This window comes from Macrotis lagotis, chromosome 1 (genome assembly GCF_037893015.1).
Source record: "Macrotis lagotis isolate mMagLag1 chromosome 1, bilby.v1.9.chrom.fasta, whole genome shotgun sequence".
Classification (NCBI taxonomy): Eukaryota; Metazoa; Chordata; class Mammalia; order Peramelemorphia; family Peramelidae; genus Macrotis; species Macrotis lagotis.
In genome coordinates this window covers 917,563,730-917,578,343 of record NC_133658.1, presented here as the reverse complement: position 1 = coordinate 917,578,343, position 14,614 = coordinate 917,563,730, and the positions used below count along the sequence as shown (strand labels likewise).

The 14,614-nt window shown below is 49.2% G+C and overlaps 1 protein-coding gene across 1 annotated transcript; it reads right to left on the bottom strand.

Moving 5' to 3' along the window:
• Window positions 1–1,267: 1,267 nt before the first annotated feature.
• LOC141509966 (platelet glycoprotein VI-like) lies at window positions 1,268–10,876 on the bottom strand. The gene is made up of 11 exons (XM_074219880.1): window positions 10,578–10,876; window positions 10,239–10,274; window positions 9,787–10,071; window positions 7,369–7,662; window positions 6,918–6,992; window positions 6,161–6,199; window positions 5,468–5,584; window positions 5,340–5,382; window positions 5,207–5,244; window positions 5,045–5,100; window positions 1,268–4,899 (listed from the first exon to the last, which is right to left on the bottom strand). Exons 1-11 carry the CDS (start codon window positions 10,609–10,611, stop codon window positions 4,771–4,773), a joined length of 1,146 nt encoding a protein of 381 aa, XP_074075981.1. The 5' UTR covers window positions 10,612–10,876; the 3' UTR covers window positions 1,268–4,770.
• Window positions 10,877–14,614: the final 3,738 nt, after the last annotated feature.

Sequence of the window (14,614 nt, the reverse complement as noted above, 5' to 3'; positions counted from 1 at the left end):
ATAAGGCAGAGGAGGACAATTAGAAACAATAGAAATGGAGGCTCTTGTGGGTAAAGCAGCCAGGGACCAATGACCCTGTATAGAAGAGAACATGGATGGGGAGTAAGGTATAAGAAAACTAAAAACTTTGGAGGGGTCACATTATGAAAGACTTTGAATATCAGATGGAGGATTTTGTCTTCAGTTAATTCCTACTCTTCCACACCCCTCCCCATGGAATCTGTGGAAATTTGTGGGAGAGTGAGCCCCAGACTATTTTTGAGAAATGTTCCATAAAGATTATTCGTGCTCTGCATTTAAGTAAATACCTTTCCTAAAAAAAAAAACTAGAAGAGTCTGTTGTCTAATTATGAAGGGAAAACAATGGTGGGGGCTCTTAAGCTTTAATGGTGGAGACATAGCTACCTTCAGGATTATGTACAGAACCAGAGGTAACAGTCCCTCCAATCAGTCAGTCCTAGTGTGATATGGTAGAATAAAGATATACATGTATATAAGGGAAAGAGAGGGGTTGGATTTCATCTCACAACACAATTGATGTGCTCACAAAATGTAATCTCAGACAATAGAATTTTACTGTGTTTTGGAATCTTAATTTTATTTTTTTATTTTGAATTTAAATACCAAAAAAAGAATATTATCATACTCACAGCAGATCCAAAAAAAGGGGGCAAGAGGATTCTCTATGAAACTATGAATCTCTATTTTTATTATTTGCCTTTTTTTAAAAAGTGTGCAGTAGATTCCACAAATTAGGTTTGGTTTTTTTTTTTTGCTTTTTTAATTCAGGTTTTATTGAAGCCTTTTGTTTTTCCATCACAGTTATTTTCACATTCCAGTGTCCCTCTTCCTCCCCTTTGTTAATTTGTGAACCTTCCCTTGTGATAATAAAAATTATGTGACATAAATAACACAACTACATCTGCCAGTCTGTGCTCTGCTCCCATAGTCCTGCAGGGATCCAAGGAAAGGAGAGGGATAGATTTTCATATTTCTTCTCCCAGGCCAGGTAAGATTACATATCCACATAGCCACAGCGTTTGGCTTCATTTAAACATTCATTTTTGCAGTGGTACTATAAACTTAGCCATGGAATGTTAGCATTAGAAGGGATCAGTGTCCACTCATTTCACATAATGTTTTTAAAACTCACGTGCTTACCTAGAAGTCCTTCTGATTTTCTTTCCCCACCCCTAGTCTTTAGTCTGTTTTTCTCTCTTCTCCTCTCTTCCAGTACCCCCCCACTCCCCTCCTTTTTCCTTCCATCTAAAAATCTTTGTGACTCCTACACCATTCCCTCCCATCTTCCCTTAATTTTCTTTCCTTCTTTTGATCATTTACCATTTTCCTGTCCTGATCTTGTGTATCCATGGTTGTCGGCATGACTGCCCCCACCCCGCCTGCCCACTTTAGACTGTGACTTCTCTAAGAACAGGGTCTGTCTTTGTCTTTCTTTGCATTCCAACTTAGAACAGTATGTGGCAGAGGGTAGACATTTAATTCATGCTTATTAACTATTGACTGACACCTATTTCCCTGCCTTCCTTTACATCCATGGAAAACCCAACCTTTCTCCAATCTTCTCCCCCAATTCTTCTTAATTCTAGAATCTTCTCCCTCTTGGCTATTTTTCATGTCTCTATCTTATAGTATCCAGTGATTGGCCTGTGGTCTCCCCCAAGGATTCTAACAAGCCTTCTTACAGGCAAAATTCCATCAGAGAGACAGTGAAATAATTCTTTTATCCATTTCAATGCTGTACATTCCTCTTAGACCATAGAAATTAAGGAAAAGGCAGGTTACTTCATTCAATATCCCAAAAGTTGTAGAAATGTTGCTAAAGATCTCATAGATCTCCTAAAAAAACAAACTTGATCAAACAAAATCTCCACAAACTGTCAGATTTCAGATTGTTGTTGCTTGCCCTTTAATTTTGAATAGGACCATGACATCAGGGAGAGGATGCCATGACATGCAAGGAAATCGGATTTAAGTGACGGAGGGTTCCACAAAGTCATCACCCTCAGTCTCTCCTCCAGAACCAACTTCATCAAACAAACTCTACAAGCAAACTAAGTCAGGGTACAGATTCAACTAGATTTAGAGGGCTCGTCATTAGTCTCGTTGAGGAAGAAAATTTACATGTCCCCAAGGAGTCAGGAATAGTTTTCTCTGAATTCTTATGAATGAAATGTTTAAGGTTTTAAGTAAATTTTCACATTATATAGAAAAGATTCTGGTCAGATGAATTTAATATCAATAGAAGATAAGTTTTTATTTAATCAAAAGTTGCAGGAGGCATGGCTCTGAGTCCCAAATAGTAAGATGAATTTTTTTTTAAAAATCCTATTACAGTTTGTTTATTTTTCAGAATAAGGGAACTAAATTACAGTTCAGGAAACTACCTCAACCAGAAGCCCCTTTTCTCATTGTGAGTGTGAATATATTGAGAGGAATGGCATGTCCTAAAGAGGGTTATGGCTATGGGATGGAGAAGGGAGAGTCTCAGTCTTCATTAAGTCCTACATTTCTGGAAGAAGGTGAGAGAAATGATTGTTTTTCTAGTTTATGACTAATCAATTATTAAATTAGGATTTAGGTTTTTCCTTTCTTTTTTCTCATTCAGGGACCAGTTCCTGTAGACCAGTCCATCAGTCCCTGAAGGACATTGTTGATGGACGAGATTGTCCATATCCTTTGGATACATGCTTCTCCCTCTTGGGAGGGACCCCACCCAACTAGAAGGCATTACAAACAGAATATAATCTAGGTGTTTCTTGACCTTAGGAAGTAAGTCTATGCCACTTCAGACCCTCCATTAGAATTTAGGGTGACAATTAATGAAGAGAAAAGCAGCCAGAGTGGTCTGGATAGAGATGAATTCCTTTGCCCAGACTGAGGAAGGTTGCTGAGACTCATGATCGAGTCATGTTCTCAACAAGAGGATCTGAAGACTTTTAGCCCACCTCCTCATTAACATGTCCACCTAGTCATTAATTGTTCACCAATCAGGGTGGATTTTTGACTCTTTTCCCAAAGGTCTTCAAACATTAAGAGAGCTCCATGCTTTTGTCCTTGGTTACCAAGAGAGATGACTGACCATCAATTTGTTGATTATCACCTGGCTTAATCACTGAATTATTAATTACCCAAAAATCCTATCTCTCAGACTTTTCATTGGTCACAAAGAAGCATCTTAGCTGTGGTTTTCCCTGACCTCTTTCCCCTAGATTCCTGGCTGAATTCTGTGGAACATTGAAGGAGCAGAGCAATTGAAAGCAGGACTCTAACTGGGGTTTCTTTTGTAGAAGGGAAAAGTAAAGCCTAGAGAAGGCAAGGCCTTGTGCAAAACCAAATAGCCAGGAAAATAGAAGAGTCAGGTAACCCTATGCTTGGTTTGTACTTCCAGGCCTCTTTAGGTAAGCCTTTAAAAAAAAAAACTTTAGATGAGGAAGATGCATGGAAGGAGTTCTCTCTGATGAATCTGATGAATCTCTCTGATGAATCCCTCTATTTTGGGGACAGATGATGTGGCCTTGGGCACCCATCACAGATACTTCTGTCCTTCAGGTTCTCTCATTCCTCTTTTTCTTCCCAAACAGGACCCCAAACATGGGGAATCAATAAGAAATGGCTCTGAAAGAGATCATCTGAATGGGAACTGTCATTTCTGAGAGACCCAAGTCCTGTGGCACCTCATAAGACTAAAGCCATTAGACTGGGAAGGCTTGCCATAGAGAGGACAAGGTGCTCTCTGCTGCTCCTCTGGGATGTTCCTGGGTACCTCTGACATCCCAGGAGCTGCTGTAGAGGAGACCAGGGGCTGCCAAGAATGGATGGGACCCTGGTATGGGGGATGTCCTGGAGCATTGGCTGGTTGCAGGAAGCACTCTCCTCTCAAAAGGAGAGGTCTGGGATGGAGTTGGGGGAGGGGCATTCTGAACCTTCTATGGCAGGTTCCCTGTGACCTCAGTCAGGGCTAGGTAGGAGCTCAACTGACCACTGTGAGGGCTGACCCATGGTTACCACATCAGGGAGCAGGCTGGATCTGCCAGTAGTTTGTTGTCCTCTCTTGTTCATTCCAATGTCTTGGGAGAAGGGGGAACGTATTCACTACAATGATGGTGGGGGCCTGTTATCCTTTAGGGAAGAGTTGGGTAGGGGCAGAATGAACCACATTTTGGATAGATTTGTAGAATGGATGGTCCCCTGGCTGGTGATGAGAACATGGGCCAAGCCAAGAGAGCAGGGGGTGCCAGAAATACTTCTGGACTTAGGATACCATGCTAAACAGGCTAAGGCTCCAGAGTCTGTAACTTCTGGAACCTTCCTCCTATGCAAGGGATCTGGGGTGGGGGGGCAGGTGCCCCATCTCACCTAAAGACCAACTTCACCATCTCCTCCTCTGTAGGTGGGTGGGTTCTCTGGTCTCTACTGCACAGCATCCCTGGCCCCTACAGTGGACTGACAGATCCATCCTGGGCAGGACCCAGGTGGCTCCTAATTAGTGACCAGTGACTACTCTGCCCCCAGGCTGGTGGCCTGGCATTGTGAAGGACACATTCTTGGATCAAAGTCTTCTCTGTGCCAGTGGTCAGGAGGGAGAATCCCTGCTCCTAGGAGTCTTTAGTCCTTTTCCTTGGAGTGAGGAACAGGGGTCGGAACATTGGGGTGTCTGGCTGATGAGGTAGCAGACTCTGCCCTCACAAAGCAGAGGCTAAATGAGGAGGACCCAGCTTCTTCCTGGGGTCCCCTGAGCTCTGGTGGAGGTCACCTCAAAGCAGCATAGAGGGTGGGGTCCCCTGATTCGTTGGGGGGAGGGTCCTTAGCCCTAACCTTGAGGCTGTTGAGGTTCAGCTGGGCATAGGTCACTTCCTGAGGGTCTTCTCTTGGGGAAGCCTGAAAGGGGAAATGAAGGGATGGAGTGGGACATAGAATGGGGGCAAATGACCTCGAACCCTCCCAGTTGTGTGACCTTGGGGCAGCCTCCCTGCTCTGTTCCCTCCATAAGGAGAGAGCTAGAGAAGGGAGGAGGGAAACTCACAGCTGTATCCTCTGGTATATCCTCCTCTGTCTGTCTGTCCTCACCCACTTCTGCATCTGGAGGCAAGAGGAGAAGGCATGAGGGGCCAGGACCCCAGCTCTTCCCAGCCAGGCTTTTCCCTCTGCCAGCCCAGGCCCCACTGCCCCTGCCCCTCACACTCACACAGGGTCTCCTCCAGGGGGGTCCCATCTGGGTCAGAGCTGGGGAGCAAGAAGACACAATGTTGAGGGGGGAGGTCTGGGAAGGTGGTCATGTGAGCTGGGGGAGGGGCTGGGGGGGGCATGAGGGACCCTACCTCCTGGGGGTCTTCTTGGCCTCTGCCTCTTTGTTCCCATTCCCTGTAAAGAAGAGTCAGCATTTAGTGGGTTTCAGCTCGCCCCCATCTGGCCCTCAGCCCCAGTGATCCCAGCCCCAAGAACTCACGGAGTCTGGTCTGACATTGCCGGCGTCGATGGCAGAGGAAGAGGAGGAGGAAGAGGAAGAGCAGGATGAGGAAGACTGAGATGCCAATCAAGGTGCCTACTTGGAGGAGGGAAAGACCTGGGGAAGCCAAGAATGATGACCAGGGTAGGGAAAGAGTGAACAGGAAACTGTTCTCTGGGGGGCCCCTAGTTCAAGGGAAGGGAACCACCGCCTGATCTCAAGAAGCCTCCAGTCTTATTCAGTCATTGAGGTCTGTAGACCTTTATTAAGGCCTCAGCTCCTGGGCTGGGTCTCAACCAGAGGATGTATGACACAATGGAGCCCCTCCTCCGGGGGTTTATATTCTTCTGCAATGCTCTGTCAGCTCATACACAAATTAATGGGGTCTCATCTGAGGAGGGGGATCACTAACAACTGGGGTGGGCACAGGAATGGATTCTCTAAGGGGAGGCTCCTAAGCTCATCTTGGGAGGGATCTGTGCATTGGAGGAGGAGGTGAGGAGGGAGAGCATGCCAGGCAGGGGGCACAGCCTGGGCAAAGGCTCAGAAGTGGGAAAAGGAGGATAACAAAGTGTTGCAGGAGCAGTAATAAGAAAAGGGGGGGGGAACCCTGGATGGGGGGAGAAAGACCCTCGGTGGACATCCAGCCCCTGACTCCTTCCTCCCTCTGTTGGGAATCCTCCAGTTACTCACCATTCATGGTGTTCTCAGATATTGGGCTTGCAGAGATCTCTGAGGATGAGGAAGGGGCAGGGTTAGGAACTGGACAGGAGAGCCCAGAGAGAGACCTGGAGGGTCTGGAGGGAGCCCCAGGTGGCCCAGATTTGCTCAGTGTGGGATGCTGGGCAAGCCCCTCCATTTTCTGCCCCTCCATTTTCCATCTGTTAAATGGACACACAGACTCACCTTATCCACCTGTGAGACTTGATGCTTCCATAATTCTTATGGCCCTTCTCCTAGCTCCTGTCCCAACTACTGGGGCAGGGGAGGGACACAGGGAGGAACAAGGAGGGAGGGCCCCTCTGTATCCGATCTGTCCCCAGGGCCCTGAGGCTCTGCTGGGTCAGTGGGAGGCAGGGTTGGGTCCAGGCACGCTGGGGGGAGGGTCACCGTGGTGCTTCCAGCTTACAGGAATTGGGGAGGGGGCCACCTGAAAGGCCCCTCCTTCTGGGGAACCCCGGGATAGCAGAAGTAGAATCTCCTCCCCCCATTGTCTGGGTGAGGAAGGGCAGAGAAAAGGAAGGGGCTGCCCTGGCCCTCTCTGCTCCCCCTGTCCCCAGGCCCCTTTCTGACCAGTCATGTTCTTCCTTCCTCCCCAGTTTGGAGTTTCTCCTGCCCCTGCCCCTTCCCTCCAGCCCTTCCCACCCCTTGGATTGTTCTCAGAATTGGGAGGGGGAGAGTAATAGGGGACAGAGAGACCTCCCCCATGCTGACGTCCCTGCTTACTCACTGGGTGGGGAGGATGTCAGAACTTGAGGATCCCCAGGGCTTTCAGTGAGGGGAGGGTCCTTTGTGGTGCCTGGACCTGGGAGAGGCAAAGGGGGAGGGGCTGGGTGGGGTTTGCCCCCTCCCCCTCCCCCTGGCTGCACCTCAACCCTGCCCTGCTCCTCTGGGCTCCCCCTCCCACCTCCTCAACCCCCTTTCCTGAGATCTAACACACATTGTCTGTCTGCGGGACCCACATCACTGGACAGGGGCAGAGGCTGAGGGTGTCTAGAGGGCCCAGGGAGGAGGGGCCTCACTGTCTGAGGATGCCCCACTGCCCAGACTCCCCACCCCTCCCTCTGAGTCTCCTCTTCTCCACTCCTCTTGGCCCCTGGGGTCCCCTGGTGTAAGACCCTGAGCAGGCAGTGAGGAGCTAAGGGGGCTGGGAGGGCTGGGGAGGGCTGCGGCTCTCTCACCTGTGACCCTGAGCACCACGGGGTCACTGGGGGCTGACCACACAGAAGGGTAGTTACTGTGAAAGGTGTAGCATTGATACATCCCTCCATGGGCAGGGCTCACAGCCGCGATGGAGAAGCTGGCCTGAGGCCCCCTCTCCTGGGGCTGGGCCCTTTGCCTCTCAAACTCTCTGCCATCCTTGTACAGAGCAAACCAGTTAAAACTTTGATGTACCAGACACTGGAAGGTCACCTGCTCTCCTGGGGTCACCTGGGAGCTGGGCAAGGCTGAGAGGGAGGGGGGTTCATAGAGACCTGGGGGAAGAGGAGAGCCTGGAGTTAGATGCTGTAAGCCCTGCCTCCTTTCAGACTATGGGGGCAGATCTGGGAGGTGGGAGGACTGTCCCAGGAGTGCCTAGGCCCCTGTATGGGGGTGGGATGAGGTGGGGTGAGGTGGGGTGCCAGTCAGCTCATCTCTGGGGCAGAAGAAAGAGTATTCACAGCTCTGGGGGGGGGGGAGACAGAGAGAAAGAGATAGAGACAGAAATATGGAGAGAGAGACAGAGACAGAGAGAGACAGAGACAGAGAGAGACGGAGAGACAGAAAGAGGGACAGAGACAGAGAGAGACCGAGAGACAGAGAGACAGAAAGAGGGACAGAGACAGAGAGAGAGACAGAAAGAGGGACAGAGAGAGAGAAAGACAGAGAGACAGAGAGAAACAGATAGAGACAGAGAGAAAGAGATAGAGACAGAAATATGGAGAGAGAGAAAGAGACAGAGAGAGACAGAGACAGAGAGAGACGGAGAGACAGAAAGAGGGACAGAGACAGAGAGAGACCGAGAGACAGAGAGACAGAAAGAGGGACAGAGACAGAGAGAGAGACAGAAAGAGGGACAGAGAGAGAGAAAGACAGAGAGACAGAGAGAAACAGATAGAGACAGAGAGAAAGAGATAGAGACAGAAATATGGAGAGAGAGAAAGAGACAGAGAGAGACAGAGACAGAGAGAGACGGAGAGACAGAAAGAGGGACAGAGACAGAGAGAGACCGAGAGACAGAGAGACAGAAAGAGGGACAGAGACAGAGAGAGAGACAGAAAGAGGGACAGAGAGAGAGAAAGACAGAGAGACAGAGAGAAACAGATAGAGACAGAGAGAAAGAGATAGAGACAGAAATATGGAGAGAGAGAAAGAGACAGAGAGAGACAGAGACAGAGAGAGACGGAGAGACAGAAAGAGGGACAGAGACAGAGAGAGACGGAGAGACAGAGAGACAGAAAGAGGGACAGAGACAGAGAGAGAGACAGAAAGAGGGACAGAGAGAGAGAAAGACAGAGAGACAGAGAGAAACAGATAGAGACAGAGAGAAAGAGATAGAGACAGAAATATGGAGAGAGAGACAAAGAGAGAGACAGAGAGAGAGACGGAGAGACAGAGAGACAGAAAGAGGAACAGAGACAGAGAGAGACAGAGACAGACAGAGACAGAGAGAAAAAGATAGAGACAGAAATATGGAGAGAGACAGAGAGACAGAAAGAGGGACAGAGAGAGACAGAGAGACAGACAGAGAGAGAGACAGAGAGAGACAGAGAGAAAGAGATAGAAACAGAAATATGGAGAGAGAGACAGACAGAGACAGAGAGAGACAGACAGAGACAGAGAGAGAGATACAGAGGCAACACACAAAAGGAGGCGGGGGTGACTTCCTCCCTGGTCCTTGGTCACAGGATCTGTCTCCCAGGGAGGGCCACATTGCCCCATCTGTGCAGCCTTCCCAGTTATCAGAGCCTGCTCTCATCCTGGACCTGGGGGGTGGGAGAGTAAGAGCCCTGGTTGGGATTCCTGGTTCACCCCCATCCTCATTCCTAATCTTGCTTCATAGAGACCCTGGGGATACCCAGAGGAGACACCCCCTCCCCTCCCTGTGCCTAGGCCTGAGCTGGAGGAGGGGACAGAGCAGCAGCAGGTTCTGGGAGGGTCAGGGCTGGGAGGAGGAGATGCCCCACCTTCCCTGGGCCCCCTCCCCAGGAGCCCCCAGCTCCATCTTGTCTCCTCAGACCCAGCTGAGCCTCCTGCCTCCTCTCTGGCTCCACGATGGATCTCACTGAGGCAGCTGGTGGGGCAGAGGCCGGAGTGCTAGGCCTGGAGTCAGGAAGACCTGAGTTCAAATCTGCCCTAAGATTTCTCCACTCTGATCCTGGGCAGGTCACTCCCTCTCCGTTTGCCTCAGTTTCCTCAACTCTAATATGGGGATCACAGTGGGGCTGACCTGGTAGATTTGTTGTGAGGACCAAGTGAGATAATGAGTGCAATGTGCTTGGTGCACAGAAGTTACCTAAATGTTGCTTCCCCTCCCCCACTCCCAGCTCCAGAGGGCAGCGGGGGCCAGGCTGGGCTGGGGAGGAGCTTAGAGGCCGGGGGGGGGGGGGGGGGCTCACCTGACACCGTCAGCCCCAGAGGGTCACTGCGCTCTGACCAGGAGGATGAGTGTCTGTAGAGGCAGGAGTAAGTCACAGCATCATTGGCTGACACAGAAGGCAGGAGAAACTGGCCCTCTCCTCCGGAGGCTTTCCTTCTCCAGGTTTCTATCCTTCCAAAGCCTAAGTTTTTCTCCAGCTGGTACTCTTTAGCCCACTGTGATCCCTGGCACCTGAGGGTCACACTACTTCCTTCAGGCACCAAAGGGCCCTCGTCTGCCCAGAGGGAGGGTCTGGGGAATCTGTCTGGAAGGAGAGGAGAGCTGTCAGTTGCAGGGATGTTCCTTCTCTGTTGCCCCCCACCCTGGGGGCCCTCACTTTAATCCTGCCAACCCAGCCCAGGCCTTCCCCTTCCCTCTCCTGGGGGGTTGCTTTCTGCTCTGGGCAGGGGGATTGTGGGGGAAAGGACTCACCAGCCTGTGTCCACATCCTCTGGCCCAGACACAATCCTATGAGAGAGGATCCTGATTACTTCCAACCCCCACACCCTCCCCATTCAACCCCCCCGCCCAGAAGAAGGAGAAAGCAGGACCAGATTCTGGGCTTATGACCGAGGTGAGAGTAAAATGGTTGAACACCATCAGACCCCGCTAAGAGGTCCAGCTTCTCCCCCACTCCCCCCCCCAACTTGCTGGGTGACCCCAGATTTCTCTCCCCTTCTCTGGAGGACAGCTTCTTCCTCATTACAGTGAAGGAGGGTTGAACTTGGTCTTATGTAAAATCGCCTCAATATGGGGCTTCTTAGGACTCACCAAGACACAGCAGGACACAGAGGCTGGGGGTCATGGTGGTCCCAGGGGTGGTGGGAGAGGACCGAGGCTGACCAGGACAGTCAGAGACACTGGAGGTGACCAGGGCCGTCTCTGCTTTGAGTCTGCCAAGCTCTGAGCAGGTTCACTTCTCCTTCCTGTCTGCAGTTATTACTTCACTGATGTCTTCATGCAGTGTGTATGTGGTGGCAGTGATGGGGGGAATTACTCTAGTGTCACAATGACGGAATGACTCTTGATTTTTTTAGTAATAATTCAGGCCCCACATGCTGGGAAAAATCTCCAGACAAGTATTATATATCAGTCTCACAGCCCACTCTCAGGAGAAGTTGGTCTCACTGGGTGGGGGGGTCCCCAGATCAGATCCTGATCTCAGTCTGCCCCCTGCCCCCCATCTCTGCCTCTTTGAAACAGAGCTCAGTCCCTAACCAAGCAGAGAGGGATCCCTGCACCCTGGTAGTCAAGGGGTTAAAGTCAAACCATAGACTAAGGGGCTGCTGGGTGGGCTGCTTGGATGGCCACTGCTTTGGAGCTGGGGGGGGGGGTCCTTTCTGATGATTTCCAAGTGACCTTGCCAGCTTCAGCCCGGGCTCAAGACTGCCTAAGTCTCTGCCTTCTGTATCCTGAAGTCTCTGGACTCAGTGTTCTGACTAGTCCTCAGACCACCAGGCTAGGTCCCCAGGAAGGGTTCCCTAGTTCCCTAATTCCATTGCTTATGAGCCCCCACCCAGTATGCTCCCCAAAATCATTCAGTTGCTTGCTATCTCCCCAGGATCAATTAACCAAATGATATCAGTTAGCTCATGTTGATTCCACAACCATTTACTTAGTTTTTACAAAAGGATATTTGCTGAGAATCTATAATAAAGTACAAAGAACAAAAACATCCCAATCTCTGCTCCCCACTGGCAGGCCTGCCCCCCCTTCTGCACACTCTCTGGGTCCTTAGGGACAGTAGACTCAAACAACACGTGGTTACTGGGAAACTATCAAGTCATCTTTTATTAGTGTTTTGTGTTCATCTGGATCTCATCCTCCTCTGGTCCTGAAATCCTCCTGAGTCTTCTGGGGACTGCCAGCTAATTGTCCACCAAGGCTGATATGAAACTCCCCATGTCTGAGTTGCTCTCTTAGCTGTTGGATACCCTGCTCCAGTCATAGACTTGGGGAGTTACAGCCAAAGAGTGGGGTGTGTGTGTGTGTGTGTGTGTGTGTGTGTGTGTGTGTGTGTTCAAACATGTAGAAAAGCAATCCAGTTCCAGGAAGAAGACCTCCTAACTCATTAGGGGCTATAGCATCAGTCCCTTACCCATGGAACACCTTAACACCAGCCCACTCAGGAACATATCCCAAGGAACAAAGCCCTCCACTGCCTCAGAATGGGAACATCCTCCATGCTCTTCCTGGGAATACCTGGGAGACTTAATACCTCTTGTAAGGGAGCCACTAGAGGACTTGCCTGAATAGATTCCCCCTAAACTGGCCAGTGAGGAATGTTTTCTATATGTCTTTCCAACAGTTCAGATCTGTCAAACCTCGATGTGCAAAAACCCGACCAAGAAGAGAGTAGCCTGTGGTCCAACCCCAGAATTTGAGGGGGTGAAGTAGAACAGACCCTAAAAAACCAAATTTACAATGTTTGATCTCTGGTCCTGAGTCCCTACACCCACATTTGAGGACTTTTTTCCATGGATGACCCTCTTTACCAACATTATCTATGGATAATCCACACTGTGGCCACACACACGTTGAACAGAACAAGATACACTGTAGAGGGGTGGCTAGGTGGCGCAGTGGATAAAACACTGGCCCTGGAGTCAGGAGTACCTGGGTTCAAATCTGATCTGAGACACTTAATAATGACCTAGCTGTGTGTCCTTGGGCAAGCCACTTAACCCCATTTGCCTTGCAAAAACCTTAAAATAAAAAAGATACACTGTAGAGGTTCTGGGTGGGCACCAGGAAAAGTATCAGACTGATCTGGACCTTGACCGGTAACTCTCTGTGGTTAATCCAGTCAGTTCTATCACCCTCTCTCAAACATTCTCTGAAACTCAAGCTAGGAAAGCTTTTTATGGGCAGGTGAAGAGGAAATGGAGAACGGAGGTGGGGCAAGTATACTGACCTTCCAACTTCCCTTTCTTTGTCCCATAACTCACAAATGTCTTTCCCCATCAGCACTTCCAGAAGGGGAAGGGGTCCTCAGGAGCACCCCGTCACATCACCAATCTTTTCTTTCCCTCTTCCTGCCTAGCCACAATTAAGATTTTTAGGCAGAGCTTAGAACAGACCCAGGAGAACATTTGGACACTGAATCCCACCCCTCCATTTATAGATGAAGAAGCCAGAGCCCAGACAAGCTGTGAGTTGCCCCAAGTCACAGATGGGGGCTTGAGCAGAGGCAGGAATCCAGAAGAGGCCCCTGAATCTCCTCCCAGACTCCTTCACCTGTGTCAGCATTGCATCTGGTTTCTTTTCCTCACTCTTAGGGGCCACTTTTTCCTCAGGCCCTTTTCTGCCTTCACACATAAACCCACTTCCTCTTCCCCTGAGTAATACAGCGCTAGTTTATCAAAATCTTTCCTGTCTTAGGAATTACAGAGGTGTGAGTGAACCCCTTCCAAGCTCAACATCTCAACTGGGATTGTTGGAAGAGAAGAGGCTATGTGGCAGACAAGGACCAGTTTGGCTTACCTTGGCCCTGCAGGAGGAACATAAAGGTGCTTTTGAGGACTTAAGTGGGATGCTTCAGAGGTCTCAGGGGTCTTCATTACTGACTCCTTTCAGTTCCCTAGCCTCTAACTTCCTTTCAGTTTTTTTATTTGGTGTGATGTGGGGGGAGAGAGAGACACTGCTTTAACCCTTTGAGGGCTGTTTCACCAAGAGTATTTTTCTGTATTTTTTTGAAGGATTGATTATAAAAATCCTCAGTCTCTGAATGGTTCGTTTCATCAGGTTAACATCTGGAAGGTGCCATCTTTCAGCTGAATGGGGCATCTTCCTCCACCGGAAGTTCCCTAAGACTCAACAGAGGGGAGAGCCTCTTCTCCCCGGATCTCCTCATTCTCAACTCAGGACCAGGGATTCTGGGTCCAGGGCAGGATCCTGTGTCTCCTCCTCTTGCCTCTTTTTTCCCAGCACATGAATCTTTTGTTTTATCTTTCTTTAGGATCCAGCTCGGGATGTGGATCCCCTTCTCTCTGTCCTCTCAGCCTCCTACACAGGGGATCTTTTGGTTTCTCTTCTGTCACCCCATGACAGGCCAAAGGATCTGGTCTCCTTTCATGCTGGTCTTCTCAGGATTCAGGGCTAGTCTGAGTCCAAAAATCTCTTTTTCTTAGTCTATCCTATTCGAAATAATCTTTAAATGAAAAACAAAGACTCCAGGGTGAATAAAATAACTTAAAATTTTAATACATTCCTGCAGGAAGGGTATGGTCATCAAAGGCAGACACACATAGAAACAGAAAGCAAGCAACTTTTATCTCTGTCCCTGAAACTCCAATTCCCTCCCTCAGGCCCTTTTTAGTTGGGAATTAGGTGATTCCCAATTTCCTGGTCCACTCCTATGTGTTACTCCTTGAAATGTTCCCTCACCCTGGTCATGCCTCCATATACATTGCATGTTATTATAAGGAACCCCAAGTTCCTCCTGGGCTGGCAGAGTTAATATGTATAATCTTATTAAGCACGGTCAGAATAATAAACTCGAGTAACCCCAAATCACCCTCCTACATTAATCTTCCTGATATACTTCCATCTACTTGTCTGCTTTGTATTGTTCCAGCAGGGTGTAGTTATGTGGATTAGCTGCCTCCTTTGGATTTTGCTAACTAACTGATTCCTTCTTCCTTTTATGGAGACAGAAAATATTTCATTTCTTTTAAGCCCGAAGGACCCACAGGAGCAGATTCCACAACAGCTGCTAGACCTGGTCAGGAATGAGATCATAAGTTGGCTCAGCAAAAATCAAGAAAAAGGATCTTGGGATAAAGTCTAAAATATAATAATAAAATTTA

Bases quoted from the DNA above. Each gene is read 5' to 3' on its own strand.
- LOC141509966 (XM_074219880.1), bottom strand. From the start codon at position 10,611: ATGACCCCCAGCCTCTGTGTCCTGCTGTGTCTTG. The intron at 6,200-6,917 runs GTGAGTAAGCAG...CCTCATCCTCAG, and splicing joins TCTGACATCCTCCCCACCCA to AGATCTCTGCAAGCCCAATA. The intron at 5,245-5,339 runs GTAGGGTCCCTC...CTTGCTCCCCAG, and splicing joins GCCAAGAAGACCCCCAGGAG to CTCTGACCCAGATGGGACCC.